Source organism: Physeter macrocephalus, chromosome 9, assembly GCF_002837175.3.
Source record: "Physeter macrocephalus isolate SW-GA chromosome 9, ASM283717v5, whole genome shotgun sequence".
Taxonomy (NCBI): domain Eukaryota; kingdom Metazoa; phylum Chordata; class Mammalia; order Artiodactyla; family Physeteridae; genus Physeter; species Physeter macrocephalus.
In genome coordinates, this window is record NC_041222.1 from 60819957 (window position 1) to 60833631 (window position 13675).

A 13675-nucleotide genomic window follows, 5' to 3' on the forward strand; every position below is an offset into this window, starting at 1 on the left:
GAACCCGGTTCCCCTGCATCGGCAGGCGGACGCACAACCACTGCGCCACCAGGGAAGCCCTATATGCAATCTTTTAATTAACTTTAAGTTAATAGGACAGGTATTATCATCATCCTCATTTTTTACTTCAATTTTTCAGTTTGACTTTACTAGCTAAGTAGCTTCTTTACTTAATTTCTCTAGGCCTTAGTTTTGCCGTCTGTCCGATGAGTACAGTATTCGTGTCAGACAGGAACTATAGGGAGTACATGAGATGGTGCACGTAAAGCTCTTAGCAAGATGCCAAGCGCTCGATGCAAGTCAGCTATCGTTATTGAAAACCAACCCTATAAAATGACTGGCCCAATGTTACTGCTGTTTGAAGTTTCTACAGTGCTTTCACATCTGTTATCTCAATCCAGTTTTACCTTCCCTAAGAGGTTTGCAAGACAGGGATTATCATCTATATTTACAGATGAAAATACTGAAGCCCAAAGAAGTTATGCGATCTGCACCAAGTCAGGGCAGGCAGGAGAAAGCTGGGTCATGGACCTAAGTGCCTCCGCTTCCAGAGCAGCTCCTATGCTACATAAACTCAGGTCACCTGCCCTGGTGTCATCATATCCTACAGGTACCCTTGTTCTGCATGATTCCTGCAGCAACCTGTGAGATCTGGTTTAAACCCACCATACACCTCCACAGCCAGCACAGAACTGCCAACTATATCAATGCAAAGTTTGGTGCCCTGGATCTCTGAATTGACCACAAACCTGGGTTAAGCATGCCTTTTTCATGTAAACGTAAATACTGATGTTTACTCAAATCAAACAATGACCAAATCACTTGGGACAGTACAGGAAAAGCTAAACAAAGCCCAAGGAAATATTAGTCCCATTTATTTAAAAGCAGTTCAGAAATTGCATTCATTGATATCAGAAATGTTTAACCACAAAAATATAGATATAAGGAAATTATGATATTTTGGATCAAATGATCAAAAACTCTCCAGTAGTTGGTTTTATAGCAGAAAATGAATATATATCTTTAAAATGTTTTCAAATCCTAGACAATGAAGCAGGGTTTTTTTGGTCTGATTTCTAAAAGATAAATGAATGTTGCCTAGCAGCTACTATGTTTTAAAAAAAATTGTAACCTATTTACAGAATATTTCCTCATTTGCTGGATCTCCAACTTGCCTCTTTAAATGATAGGGAAACCTTTGGTGTTTTGTAAAGTCATCAAGTTTTAAAATAGGAGAGCTTTTGAGATGATTACCTAGTTCAGTGGTTTTCAATCTGTGGTCCACAGAACTCTGAGTTCTGCCCTTAGCAGCCACTAGGAAGGGGACAGATAAGATAGAGCTCCATGAGATGGGTTTCCAGGCACCCATTCTTACTTCATCTTAAAACTCCTGATTTCATCCAATATTTAGATTTTGCAGAAGACCAACACAGAGGTCCAAATGCAATGCACTCAAGGTCACACAGAAAGAGAGTTGGCAGAGAGGAGAACAGACCTTCCATCTCCCAATTCCTCAGGGGGTCCTTTTCCTCATTATGCTATAATCCTTTGTGCTCTGCCACTCATGAAAAAGCAAATGCTTGAGTCTCTGCCAACTTTTTATTACTTCTCTCCTCCCCCATTCTGAACAGTTGCTTGGGAAGAGATTGGTTTCTATTGGCCTGGAGTTGTTGAGAGAAGATGAATCACTCTCTTCTGTGCCAGAACTACCCCCACCACCCACAATTTCATTCATTTTTTTTATTGAGTACCAATCTTGTGCCAAGTTCTGTGCTTGGTACCATGGCAAAGGCAAAGTAAAGCCAACGAGAGTCTGGACCACAACACTGCCCGAGGGAAGTTGAATTGTGCAGTTACAAAGCAGTATGATACCTGAAAAGACACATGAGACAGACAGGGAAGAGAAGATTTTTTTTAAAACTGTCATGGCTATTTCTGGGAGATGCCCAGTGGAAGAGATGTAGAGCTTAGCCAAGCACCTTAGAAGCACAGTTGCCATTAAGCTGTCCTTTCTCTGTCCCAGGTCACCCAATCACCTCTGCTTGTCAGAGCAGCCAAACTACCCTCTAAAACAGCCTGCCCCTCATACAGATGGCAGAGCTAGCAAAAGGCAAGGAGTGGGACTAAAGAGGTGCACCGTGAGTGGCAGTTTGTTTGGGAGTTTTTTTTAACCTTGTTCTTGTTTGTTTGCTTGCTTTCATTCTGGATGGTAGCTTTGCTTTTGTGTCTGCACATCAATGGCATGATTTCGTTGGCTGATTATTTATGAATTGGCTCTGTGCAGGGCACTGTGTTAAAAGATATAGTAAAGAACCAATATAGATTTGGTCCCATATTGTTAAACTAAAGAAAATGTATACATAGTTAAAAGATAGTATACAGTTAAAAGTGATGAGAGGAGTTAGTGCTATGGGTATTTGGAAGAGGAAGAGAGAAGTGTCTGGCTACATGTTGAGAGGGAAAATAAGGACAGGCTTTAGAAGAGGTAGCACTTGATTAAGAAATTTCATTGGGTGTGATGGGCTGCATTGGGAAGTAAAGTATCTGTTGATATGACAGCAGTGAGCAGGCTGGATTGGAGGAGACAATGCCTGCAGGCAGAGAAATCTGTTAGGAGACTGATGCAAAAGGGCCAAAATTCATGGCACAGAGATGTATTTGGCAGACATCACTACTGGAAGACCTCCGTGTCTGTAGGGAATACAGGAAAGAGAAGAGCAACGATGCCCCACGGTATCCAGCCTGGGTGGACGGGAGGATGGCAGTGCTCTGAACAGTAACAGTGATCACAGGAGAAGAAGCAGTTTGTAGGGGAAGATAACGAATTGTCTGGACCCACTGACCTTGACATACTGAGAGTAGATCCAGCCATCAGGACATTAGAAATGAGGTTCTGCAGCCCTGGAGAAGAGGCAAGAGGTCGTGAGAGATGCACTGGAAGGGACAGTTGAAGCCATGAAAGCGACTCCTTATGATTCATTTCTATTGTAAGAAGAACCCAGAACCTCGCAAATTAGGTGCTCATGAAGTTAGTTATATTAGGACTTTTCTTGGAAAGGGACATATGTCACAATATGTAAATTTCACACCTGAGTAGTGTGAGCCTGAAGAGGGCTTGATTTTTAAAGTTAGGGATATTGTTCTATAATAGCTCCTGACATGAGTTCAGGACAAAGACTCAGTCATCTTTAAGTGACCCATGGGAATTGAAGAGCTAGCCTCATTTCATCCATTTATATCATGTTTCCAAATGTTTCTGTCTTTTGCTTTCTCAGACTTGAATTTTGTTTTACTTAAATGTTCTAATTCCTGAAAACAGAGAAATATAAAAAGAAGAAAGCAAAAAAAATAAAAAGCAAAACACCCATAATACAAAAACCAGGAACTAACAACTGTTTTGGGTCCTTTTCTAATATATTTATGTGTACACACACACACACACGTATATACATACACACACATATGTATACACATACACACACATATATAGGCTTTACAAAAATGATTGTATAGGTGGTATATGAACGCATAAGTTTTCTTAGTATTGTGGATTACTGTCCATTCTATTTTGTATTGGATTTTTTTCAGTTGACATTACATTTGAACATTTTCCATGTCATTAAAAATCGTTCAAAAGACTTCATGTTCATATGCTGCATAATATTTTATTCCATGAGTTTGTCATAACATGGAAGCATTCTCCTGTCATTGGACAGTTCAGCAAGGTGTGGACTTTGAGAGGATGATGTGCAATGTCTTTCTTCTACTTATATCACACGAGTCCAGAGTGACCCCTTCTTCATCCTCATCTTCTCTTCTTCCCACCACGACCCTTGATTTGAGAGACTTTAGATGGAATCAAGTCATTGCCCAGTGTAGGAAGTGCATGAGCATTCAGAATAGTGAAGGCCATGGAGAATGAGTAGTTTTACCCCCAAACCAACTGTTTATTACATTTCCCTTTGCGATCATTTTTTTAAATTTATTTTTGCCTCCTTCCCCACTGCATGTATGTTCAGACACATCTGAATGCATACATAAACCTGTATGCATGCACGTACACATAAAAATGAAGACCTAAACATGGAAAGAATTTCTTAAAGTCCCTAAATGGCATCCTTTTCCATCATTCTTCAATAGATACACTTTGCCTAAGAAAAAGATTAAGTGTCTTAAAAGGAAGCAATGGAGAGTTAAGTTTAGGCAGTGTTGCCTGCCCCTCTGTGACAATGTGGTGAAAGGCCAGGGCCATGGCATGAACCCCAAGAGAGAGCAGAGCCCATGCACATGAATATGCATTAACAGGACTGGACAGAGCACCATTGTTTTGATATCTTTCTGTTTTCACAGGTGCCATAGAGTCATTTTATGAGTCTTCACCATGACCTATGCCATAGAAAGACAAATATAGCTATAGTTTTGCTGAATCCAGGTTTAAAGCTCCTCGTTCAAACAAAAACATGATTTCTAAATCAGTCCAATGCAAAGCCCAGCATCTTGAATTCTATAACTCCCTCTTTCATTTCCCTTCTTTTCTTCTAGCCTGTCTCCTTCAATATTACTGCCTCCATTTTAAACATCATCAGTTGATAAATCAGTTGGCAGAGATCTGTAACAGTTCGTTTGAATATTGAGAATGACAAATCATAGCCATAAATGTTTTCAGGAGCGAAGACAGCGATATGCATTTCTGCATTTAGGTCTGGATGTAGGCATGAGTGAAGATACTAGGGTTAGCTAAAATATAGCTGCAAAGTCAGTTGTCTATGTTCCTTAATTAACTACCAAAGTTATTAGAAGAACTTTGGAAGGTTGGAATTCTATCAGATACCATTCTTTTAGAAAGAAATTTTCCTTAATTACTAGGCAGAAGAATTATTGGAAAGAGATCACATGATTCTAACCAAAGACAGGATTAACCTTTCACATCCAATTGCTTGTCAAAAGAAGGCAGAAAACAATAGGAAGTTTCTCTATCTTGGAAAACAGGGAGAAAAGTTTAATGTTAATATTCATCCCATTCTTGTGTTTGTTAGAACTATGGGATTTTGAACTTCCTCAAAAGGCAGCATCCATTTTCATGAACATCGTTACTGAAGAGTAATGCACATACACACACCATGAAAGTTTAGTGATATAAGTGAATACCTTTAGTCATACAAATAAATGAAGAAAATTTAGTCATGTAAGGTAAATAAGCAAATTACTACTCCAGTGTTTGTACCTCTTTGGAAGAGAAATCTATATTCAAAGATGTGTTTCTTGTTTTCTTTCAAATTTAATTTCTCTCATTTCTCCCTTACCTTTCAGTAATTTCTTCAGGAACTACCCTCTTTATTACTCCCTCTTTCCTCCTTATTGGGCATGATGTCCAGCCAGTGCTATTTTTTATCTTTCTGTTCCACAGTATGCCTTGCTCACTCTACCCAAAAGCTTAGGTTTACTAGCCATATTAAAAGAACATACTGTATCATCCTATGTCAGAGGATGGGATCAAAGTGAGTCTTAATGTATTTATTTAAATAGAAATACAAACATTTATATTGAATACGGATATTCATCCCAGAATATCCAGGAATACATGAGTTCCATTCATCCTAGAATAGAATACAGGAGTTCCTTCAATATTCAAAAGAAGGACTTGCTATCGTTTGTCAGTGGTAAAATAAGTGTCTTCTGTTCATGACCTACCATGCCTTGCTGCAACAAATACATGACATCCGTGAACTGAGCTCTCTCTGTCTCCCACTCTTGATGGAGAGTCTGTTGTATTAGCCCTTTTATCTGAGATTCACGAGTCATAAATCTCCCACAAACAAGGGGACTCAGCAAGAAGAAAGTCTTGCCAATTGGAGGCTTTCCTTGAAATCAGTGAGGTAGTTAGTGTACTTTATTGGCGTCCTAAAGGCCTCTGGGGACTCCCCCACAGCCTATAATATCATTTCTTGTGAATCCATTAGCCATACAGCCTAAAATGTCATTTCTTATGGCTCCTTTAGTCTTTATCTCTAAATCTCACAGGTTTCCCAGAGCACCAGGTATACTAACAACAGTCAAAACAATCACAACCACCACCATAATAGCAGTTAACGCCGTATTACATTTTGTAGACCACAAAAAAAGATCTTTCATCTTTATTATCACATTTTAACTGCCCTACCTTTATTTTGGTAGGGAATGCGCTTTTGTTGATCGTTGCCTACTATATTCACTAGTTCCCCTTCCCTTTATAAAATAACCAAGTGGCTGCTTTCCAGATTCTACTAAAATCCTCAGATTTGCCAAGGGTGCATTATCTATTTGCTAATGCATGCTACGTAGTGTTGTCAGTTCCCAGGTACATACTCTTATACATAGCTCTCTCGTTCATCAGAAGTGAGACCGTAACTGTAAAATTGCTTGGTAAGCATCTGGAAGTAACATTAATAATGATGATAATAATGACCTCATAGGATGTATAATTGGGGGGATTAAAGAACATTTACAAGCTTATTGTGTCATAGTTAATGATGAGATGCCCAGTCTTCTTACTACAACACTTTCCACTGGTATTTCCTGCCTGGATCAGAGAACTAATTATAGTAAACGGTGCCCTTTCAAAGAACTTGCCCCATCCTCAAACAGATGCTAGCATAAAGATTTTGAACTGTTTTAGTGTTGTTTTTTAGAGACAATTTATTAATGTTACTTTGCATTTGTCTAAAAAAATTGTATAATGTAATCATTTAGTGTTTATTTTATTGTGTGTACCTTCTACTCAGAGGGTTGGCATTATTGTTCCTAACAGTGACGGATACAAGCAGATCATGCCTTATGACCTCTACCATCCCCTTCCTCGGTACGTAAATCAATCATCCTGATGCTAGAATTAGTAAATTAGTCTTCTGCTTCTTTTATACATATATATATGTTATAGATTTTGTGTTTCTCTGTAAAGATAAGATGGTAGATAGTATGTTTTGCAATCCATCCTGAGCTCTGCTTTTGAATAACACTGGTCTGCTCAGACCGTAAGCTTGTCATTCAAAAACCATTTTAAGATACGATCAGATTACATTGCAGTGGACACAGTAATTCACTATGATTAGATACAGTGTATGGGTTTATGTTATGTCTTTCTTTCACTCCCTTTGTCCTTTTTTATATTTCCTCTGCAATAGGACCCTAGTCATTAAAGCACTGTTGCTAACTGTTAAACAAACACTGCCTGAATTATTATCCCAATACCACAAATGTGGAATTCCAGATGTGGTATTACTCTGCATAGGAACTTTGAATATCCTTTTTTTGTTCTAAAGAAATTATAATTAAATACAAAAAGGCAGTTTTTTCACATCCTTATTGTTCAGAACATTTGGTGGGGAGGGGAGGTTTTTTTGTGTGTTTTTTCCCCAAAACATAAAGTTCCATGCACTGTGCTGCTTTTTTAAAGTACGGTGTTTTATAAAACTAGAAAAAGTCATTAAAGTGATTGAGGAACTTTTAAAAGAACTTGTTCTCTTTATTAATATATTCATAAGAAAACCGGAGAAGCTGAAAAATACTCTAGCTACTGAGTGTATCTCCTGCCACATTGGAAACAGCTCCCCAGAGAGCAGAAGTTAGATTTGGGTGTGAAGCCCCCACTGTGCTAAGCAAGACCTTTGCTCTATTCTCTTTGCTCATTTGGACTTCAGGGATTCAGCTGCTGTTTAGAACCCAAGGTTTAAATCGGATCACAAATAATTGGAAATAATCCACGGTGGTTTGCGCAATTTCAAACTAAACAAAGCCCAGAAAATAATTTTATTCTGAACTGTAAAATAAAGAAAAGTTTGATTGAAAATCTTCAAATACTTAATGAATAGAAATACAAAAAGAGGACCTCGAGGTCTTTTAGTCCAGCTCCCCAATGATGCTTTATTCTCCCACTCTTCCCCAATAATTGCACCCATTCACCACACATATGTGAACACATGTATTTAAACAAATATGCATATATGTGTATTTACTACAGATGTATTCCGACATATTTTATATATATATATACACACACACACACACACACACACACACACACACACACGCACACGCACATGTATAAACCAATACGAGTTGTCATCCAGCCTCTACTTAAATACTTCCAGTGACTGGCCCGGAACTCACTCATCACCATTCTAATGGTAGCATATAGAAAGGGGTACTTGATTAATACTATATATAATTGTTTGGGTTTTTTTTTAAGTTCTTCCACTAAGGAGTTACTTCATTCATCAGCTCCCTCCCACTTTCCTATGACTATATTGATAAAGACAATAAATGACTTTAGAATGCTACTGATGTATCCTTTTGCTGGTTTGATCCAGAACCAAACTTGAAAAAACAATGGAATGCAAATATAAAAAGATTAATTTAACTGAACCAAGATTTTATTTGATTTTAATTCCTGTATCTGTAAAATAAGTATTCGTAGGACGCATGTATCTGGTTGGGTGAAGGCCGTGTATTTCGAGATAAAGGCACAGTTGGGTATCAGGGATGAGAACATCAAGTTGATGTTTTTCCTGTAATGGCACTCCTCAGTTTCTTTCATATATATGATCTCTCTTGTTTATATTTCTGTGGTGTGACTAATGCCTGTCTTAGGTTAAACTTGATTTCTTATATATTTGGATTTCCCCCAAGTGCCTGAAGCTCAATATTCTCAATGAGAGATTGAGATGAACCTCCTTGATGTTTATTTGCACGCTGTCTTCTGCACACTTTGGCCTGTCCATGCATCACAATGGGAAAAGACAACTGGCAAATAAACGGACTATATTTCTTACCCCGTACACTTCTGTTACTAAACTAATTCTAAAGTTAGATATTCTGCTTTATTGATAAAGCCTTACTAAATGGAAGTTATTTCTACGAATATGTTTTCATTTCTTAAGAAGAATTAAGGCTCAAAAATGGTTCTCAGAGGGCAGCTACTTACTGATCAAGGCAGAAGGCTTTACTTATTGAAATTATTTGAATAGGTTTAAGACCACAAGTGTAGTTACAAAACACAGCATTAACACAAAGAATTTTTACATTCTTTTTTCTTGCTTTCAGTCTTTGACTATAACATATATCTGAATATAATATAAGAACATAGTCTGGTGAATAATCTTTAATTTATACTTAATATATGCAACTTTTCCACATAATCCTTAATTTTGAGAATTTCTTAAACTAAATATGCTGTGTACTTAAAAATTAAAAACCAAAGGAGTTAAAATATATGAAGTCATCTCTTATTCTTCCAGGGCAAGATTCTTGGATATATTTTTTTTTTCCAAATACTTACCTGGTCCCTGTTTTAAGATATCCTAACTGATGCCCTCTATGAGCTTTTGATATACTTTCTTTAAAGCACCGAGATGTTTTGCTTTGAAATTCCACATAATCCTCTTATTATGCAAGGATTCACATTATAACTTTTCACATATAGAACTACAGTTGAGTGCCAGACCCATACTATAAATACTTGGAATAATATTCAAATCATTTGTCTGTGATCACTGACATTGAAAAGGATACTTATTACTATTTACAAAATTACACCATGGATCAGGTCCAAGTGTTGAGACAGAAATTAATCACTGTCTCTTTAGAAGGGTCCAGCTTAGGGATGTTAGAGTACCGGTTAGAAAATGTGCCCTTTTTATGGCATCTTAATGTTCTAAGAGATTAAATGTCCGTTCAAAACATATTCCCAGTTCACTGTCAAATCGAGTCTAATGCAAATTTGTACGTATACACTCAGCCCAATTTCAGTCTGAATCAGACCTGTTATCCACCTCCAGCTCTCCAGAGATTTACATGGAGACAAATGAGAATTGGTCTTACCCTTTAGAAGAGAAACTGTCTACAGAGCTGCTTCCTTCTCTTGAAGGGGAACAGAGAGCCTCGAAAGGCCTAAACAGAGGACCTCAGTTTCCCCATAATAACATTTTCTTATGTGTCTCCTGGGGAAATATGCATAAGAAAATATTGTATTTGGCAGCATGTTTAGGCTATTGGCAGTGGAGATAACAGTTGTTGCCTAGGCTTGAACAGTGCAGAGAAAATGTGGAGGAAAATTCTCTGTAACTGGGAAACACACATTATCAAGGCTCTTGCAAAAGAGAAAGCAGGCTCACAATACACATGAAATCCCACGTAGAGAATAATTCACATCTCCACGGTATGCCTGTGTGGTATTTTTACATTTAACTCTTCAAGTGGATCAACTTGGTGACATTTTGTTTTTCTCTCATTACAATGATATCTCTCATAATTCTAAGAGAAATCTTAAATCTTTAGCAGTCCTTATCAACAAGCAGATTATATATGCAAGAAAAAGAAGCCCAGTCCCCATGTTTTTATTGTTAAAAACTACGACATTCTTTAAACCTACGGGAAGAGAGACGAGAACCAGGCAAAGATATCTCTCAGCCTCTGGTCCCAGATGCACCAGAGCTGTGTAGAGATCTGAAAAATCAATGAAATTCTCTTAAATGCTATTGACAATATTGTTATTTTTTCCCTTACTTTAATTTATCTATAGATTCCAATGCCATCAGCTTTTGAACCAGAGCCAAACTTCTTCACAATTCCAGGAGTTCTTTAGGGAGTGCTGTCAGTACCCTCGCCCCTAGCAGCTAGGGAACAAGTAGATAACGCCTATATAAACATTTTGGCTCCTTAATGATGATACGGTTTGAACATCAGAATTATGCTAAATCCATGTACTCCCAAAGTTGATGACTGTAGAAGCAAGGGAGAAAGAGTATTTGGTTTACCTGAATCTTTCTTGAGCTTCTCATGTAAAAGTATCCAGAAGCTAAGTAATAAAGTATTGCATCGAAAATGAAAAGTATTATCCCAGGTACAAACTATTAGTGTTAACTGATTAACCAGTTTTAGTCTTGAGATAGATAGCTATTAGATAGATGCAAATATATTTATAAAATATAAGATAATGTAAATATTATATATACATGTACACCCACACACAAACCCACACACATACAGACACACTCAATCTATACTGAAGCTGTAAGAAGAAGGACTGAACAGCCCTCTTTTGAGTAGGCTACAGACCCCACAGTTATCCTTGTAGACCGCTCTCAAAGAGTAATTTCTTACATTTGTGTAGAGCTTCGAGGCTTACAGAGCACTTTTGCCAGCATCGAATCCTCTCTGACTCGTCAGATTGCAGGCCATAGCTGGCTTTTGGTTCTCTGGAGTGTAGCCTCTCAGAACCTGATGGCCCCAATAGGCACTGGGAAGGGGTTGGTGGGAAAGCTCACTGAGGAGGTGGGCAGTGTGCGTGTCTGCCCTGATGACTCCCCTTGCTTCTGTAGGTGGGAGGCCACCCCGTGGACCGCGTGCTCCTCCTCGTGTGGGGGGGGCATCCAGAGCCGGGCAGTTTCCTGTGTGGAGGAGGACATCCAGGGGCATGTCACCTCAGTGGAAGAGTGGAAATGCATGTACACCCCTAAGATGCCCATCGTGCAGCCCTGCAACATTTTTGACTGCCCTAAATGGCTGGCACAGGAGTGGTCTCCGGTAACTGTGCCTTCTTTCTTTGTTCGTTAGGAGAGTAAGTCCACTCTTCCCTCTCCTCATCATGACCCCACCACCCACCCTGTGCAGCTCCCCGCTTCTCCTCTGGAGGGGTCTAGAAGCCTACCCGTTTAGCCCCCAGAGTAGGCTTGCCCCGAATCGAGCCCCACCAAAAGTAAATGAGTAGGAAAAAATATATATATATTTTTTCAAACATCTTTCTTCAAGCTACTTTAAGAAACCTCTATGACTCCCCATAACATTCCCTCAAATGACAAGAGGAGGCACATGTCTGTCAAGAATGATTGAGGCCGATGACTGAGCCTGAAGCTGTGTACGCTGTTCTGATGGTCAAGCTCAGTAGACCAAAAGTTTGGTTTCATTTTTTATTTCTTCTACTTTGTCTATGTCCAAAAAGTGTCTTCAGTGGATTAAGATGAAAACTATGTATTTTATTCACTGAAAAAAAGATGAAATGAAGATAGCAACATAATTAGAATGGAGGTGAAGTGGGATTAATTAAAACCAAAACGGTCTAGACCTTAGGGAAGCCACTGCAGCAGCTTAAGCATAAAATTTTATTTGGGGGCTCCTGGCTGCTAGTGGGAAAAGGTATGAAATGGCACAGGAGATGGAAAGATGAGATGGAAAGATGTGCCCCCAGCCACTGAGATGGCAAAGGGCTATTCACTTAGCCTTGTGGCTTTGTGGCAGCAGATCAGAGCTGTGACGTCTCTTTCTATCTAGACTTGCTCCCAGGCATGTAGAACCACTGGAGGTGCTGTCTACATCTGGCCATTGAATCAGTTCCTTTCAACGTCTTTCTTCCACGTCACTATAATCAATTGGATCAGCCATGCAGCGATATAAATTAGCTATGATTGAAGTTAAAAAAATTGTAATGTCCACATGGGAGCTGGCATTTCCTATAATTTGGACCTAACAGTCATTAGCAAAGTGACTAAAAAAATTGACATACAGTCTTGGTAATCAAAATCGGACACACTCTATAATTTCTTCTCTCCTTCTTTTTGCGACTTGGTTTGGGACTTTGCACACAGTGGGTGCCTAAGAAAGGCTGACTGACTAATCCAAAGTTAAGAAATTGCAAGTGATTTAATGTTCAGCCAGCTTCACCCTCAAATTGCCAAATAGAACAAAGATCCCATGACTAGTAAGAAGTGGTATAAAGCCACCAGGAGTCCTTCTGTAAAAGGAGCCCTTTAAAATGTCTCAGGTGGGAAATGAAGAAAAGTAAACAAGGCTTTGCCTATGAGTCTCCTCTCTTGCACTCTCCTTCCAGTGCACAGTGACGTGTGGCCAGGGCCTCAGGTACCGTGTGGTCCTCTGCATCGACCATCGGGGAATGCACACCGGAGGCTGTAGCCCCAAAACCAAGCCCCACATAAAAGAGGAATGCATCATACCCACTCCCTGCTATAAACCCAAAGGTAACTTGACAGGGGCTCTGTAACCAGTCTTGTCATTGTTGTACATATTCAGTGCTGTTTTCAACTCCTTGGAATATAATTAAGTATCCCAAGTGTTCTTAATAGCTGTTCTTTGTAACTTAGACTCTACTAATTGGACTTAACTCTTTCAAATGGTTTTGCTTGCACATTGTTTTTAAGCATTATGTATTGCTATAATTCTCTCCTGGTTCAGAAAGTTGATAGAAGACTGTTGCTGAAAAATATCAGATATATTTGCTCGAAAGGAGATATTATAGAAATATATGTCTGATTTACTATCCATATTGCTTGCTGTTAAAAACAAGGCGGTGACAGCTTCCCTGGTGGCGCAGTGGTTAAGAATCTGCCTGCCAATGCAGGGGACACAGGTTCAAGCCCTGGTCTGGGAAGATCCCACATGCTGTGGAGCAGCTAAGCCCGTGCACCACAACTACTGAGCCTGCGCTCTAGAGCCCGTGAGCTACAACTACTGAAGACTGCGTGCCTAGAGTCTGTGCTCTGCAACAAGAGAAGCCAGCACAATGAGAAGCCCGCCCATGCAGCAAAGAGAAGTCCCTGCTCTCCAGAACTAGAGAAAGCCCGCGTGCAGCAGCGAGACCCAACACAGCCAAAAATAAATAAAATTAAAAAAAAAAAAAAAAAAAAAC

The 13675-nt window shown here is 39.1% G+C and overlaps 1 protein-coding gene across 1 annotated transcript in view; it reads left to right on the top strand.

Annotated features, from left to right (window-relative positions):
• ADAMTSL1 (ADAMTS like 1) overlaps window positions 1-13675 on the top strand; it is a 475524-nt gene that overhangs the window by 200827 nt on the left and 261022 nt on the right. Inside the window, exons 10-12 of the mRNA XM_024126824.3 lie at window positions 6788-6838; window positions 11355-11559; window positions 12860-13007. Coding sequence (XP_023982592.1) covers window positions 6788-6838; window positions 11355-11559; window positions 12860-13007 — 404 coding nt within the window. The remainder of the gene's footprint in view (window positions 1-6787; window positions 6839-11354; window positions 11560-12859; window positions 13008-13675) is intronic.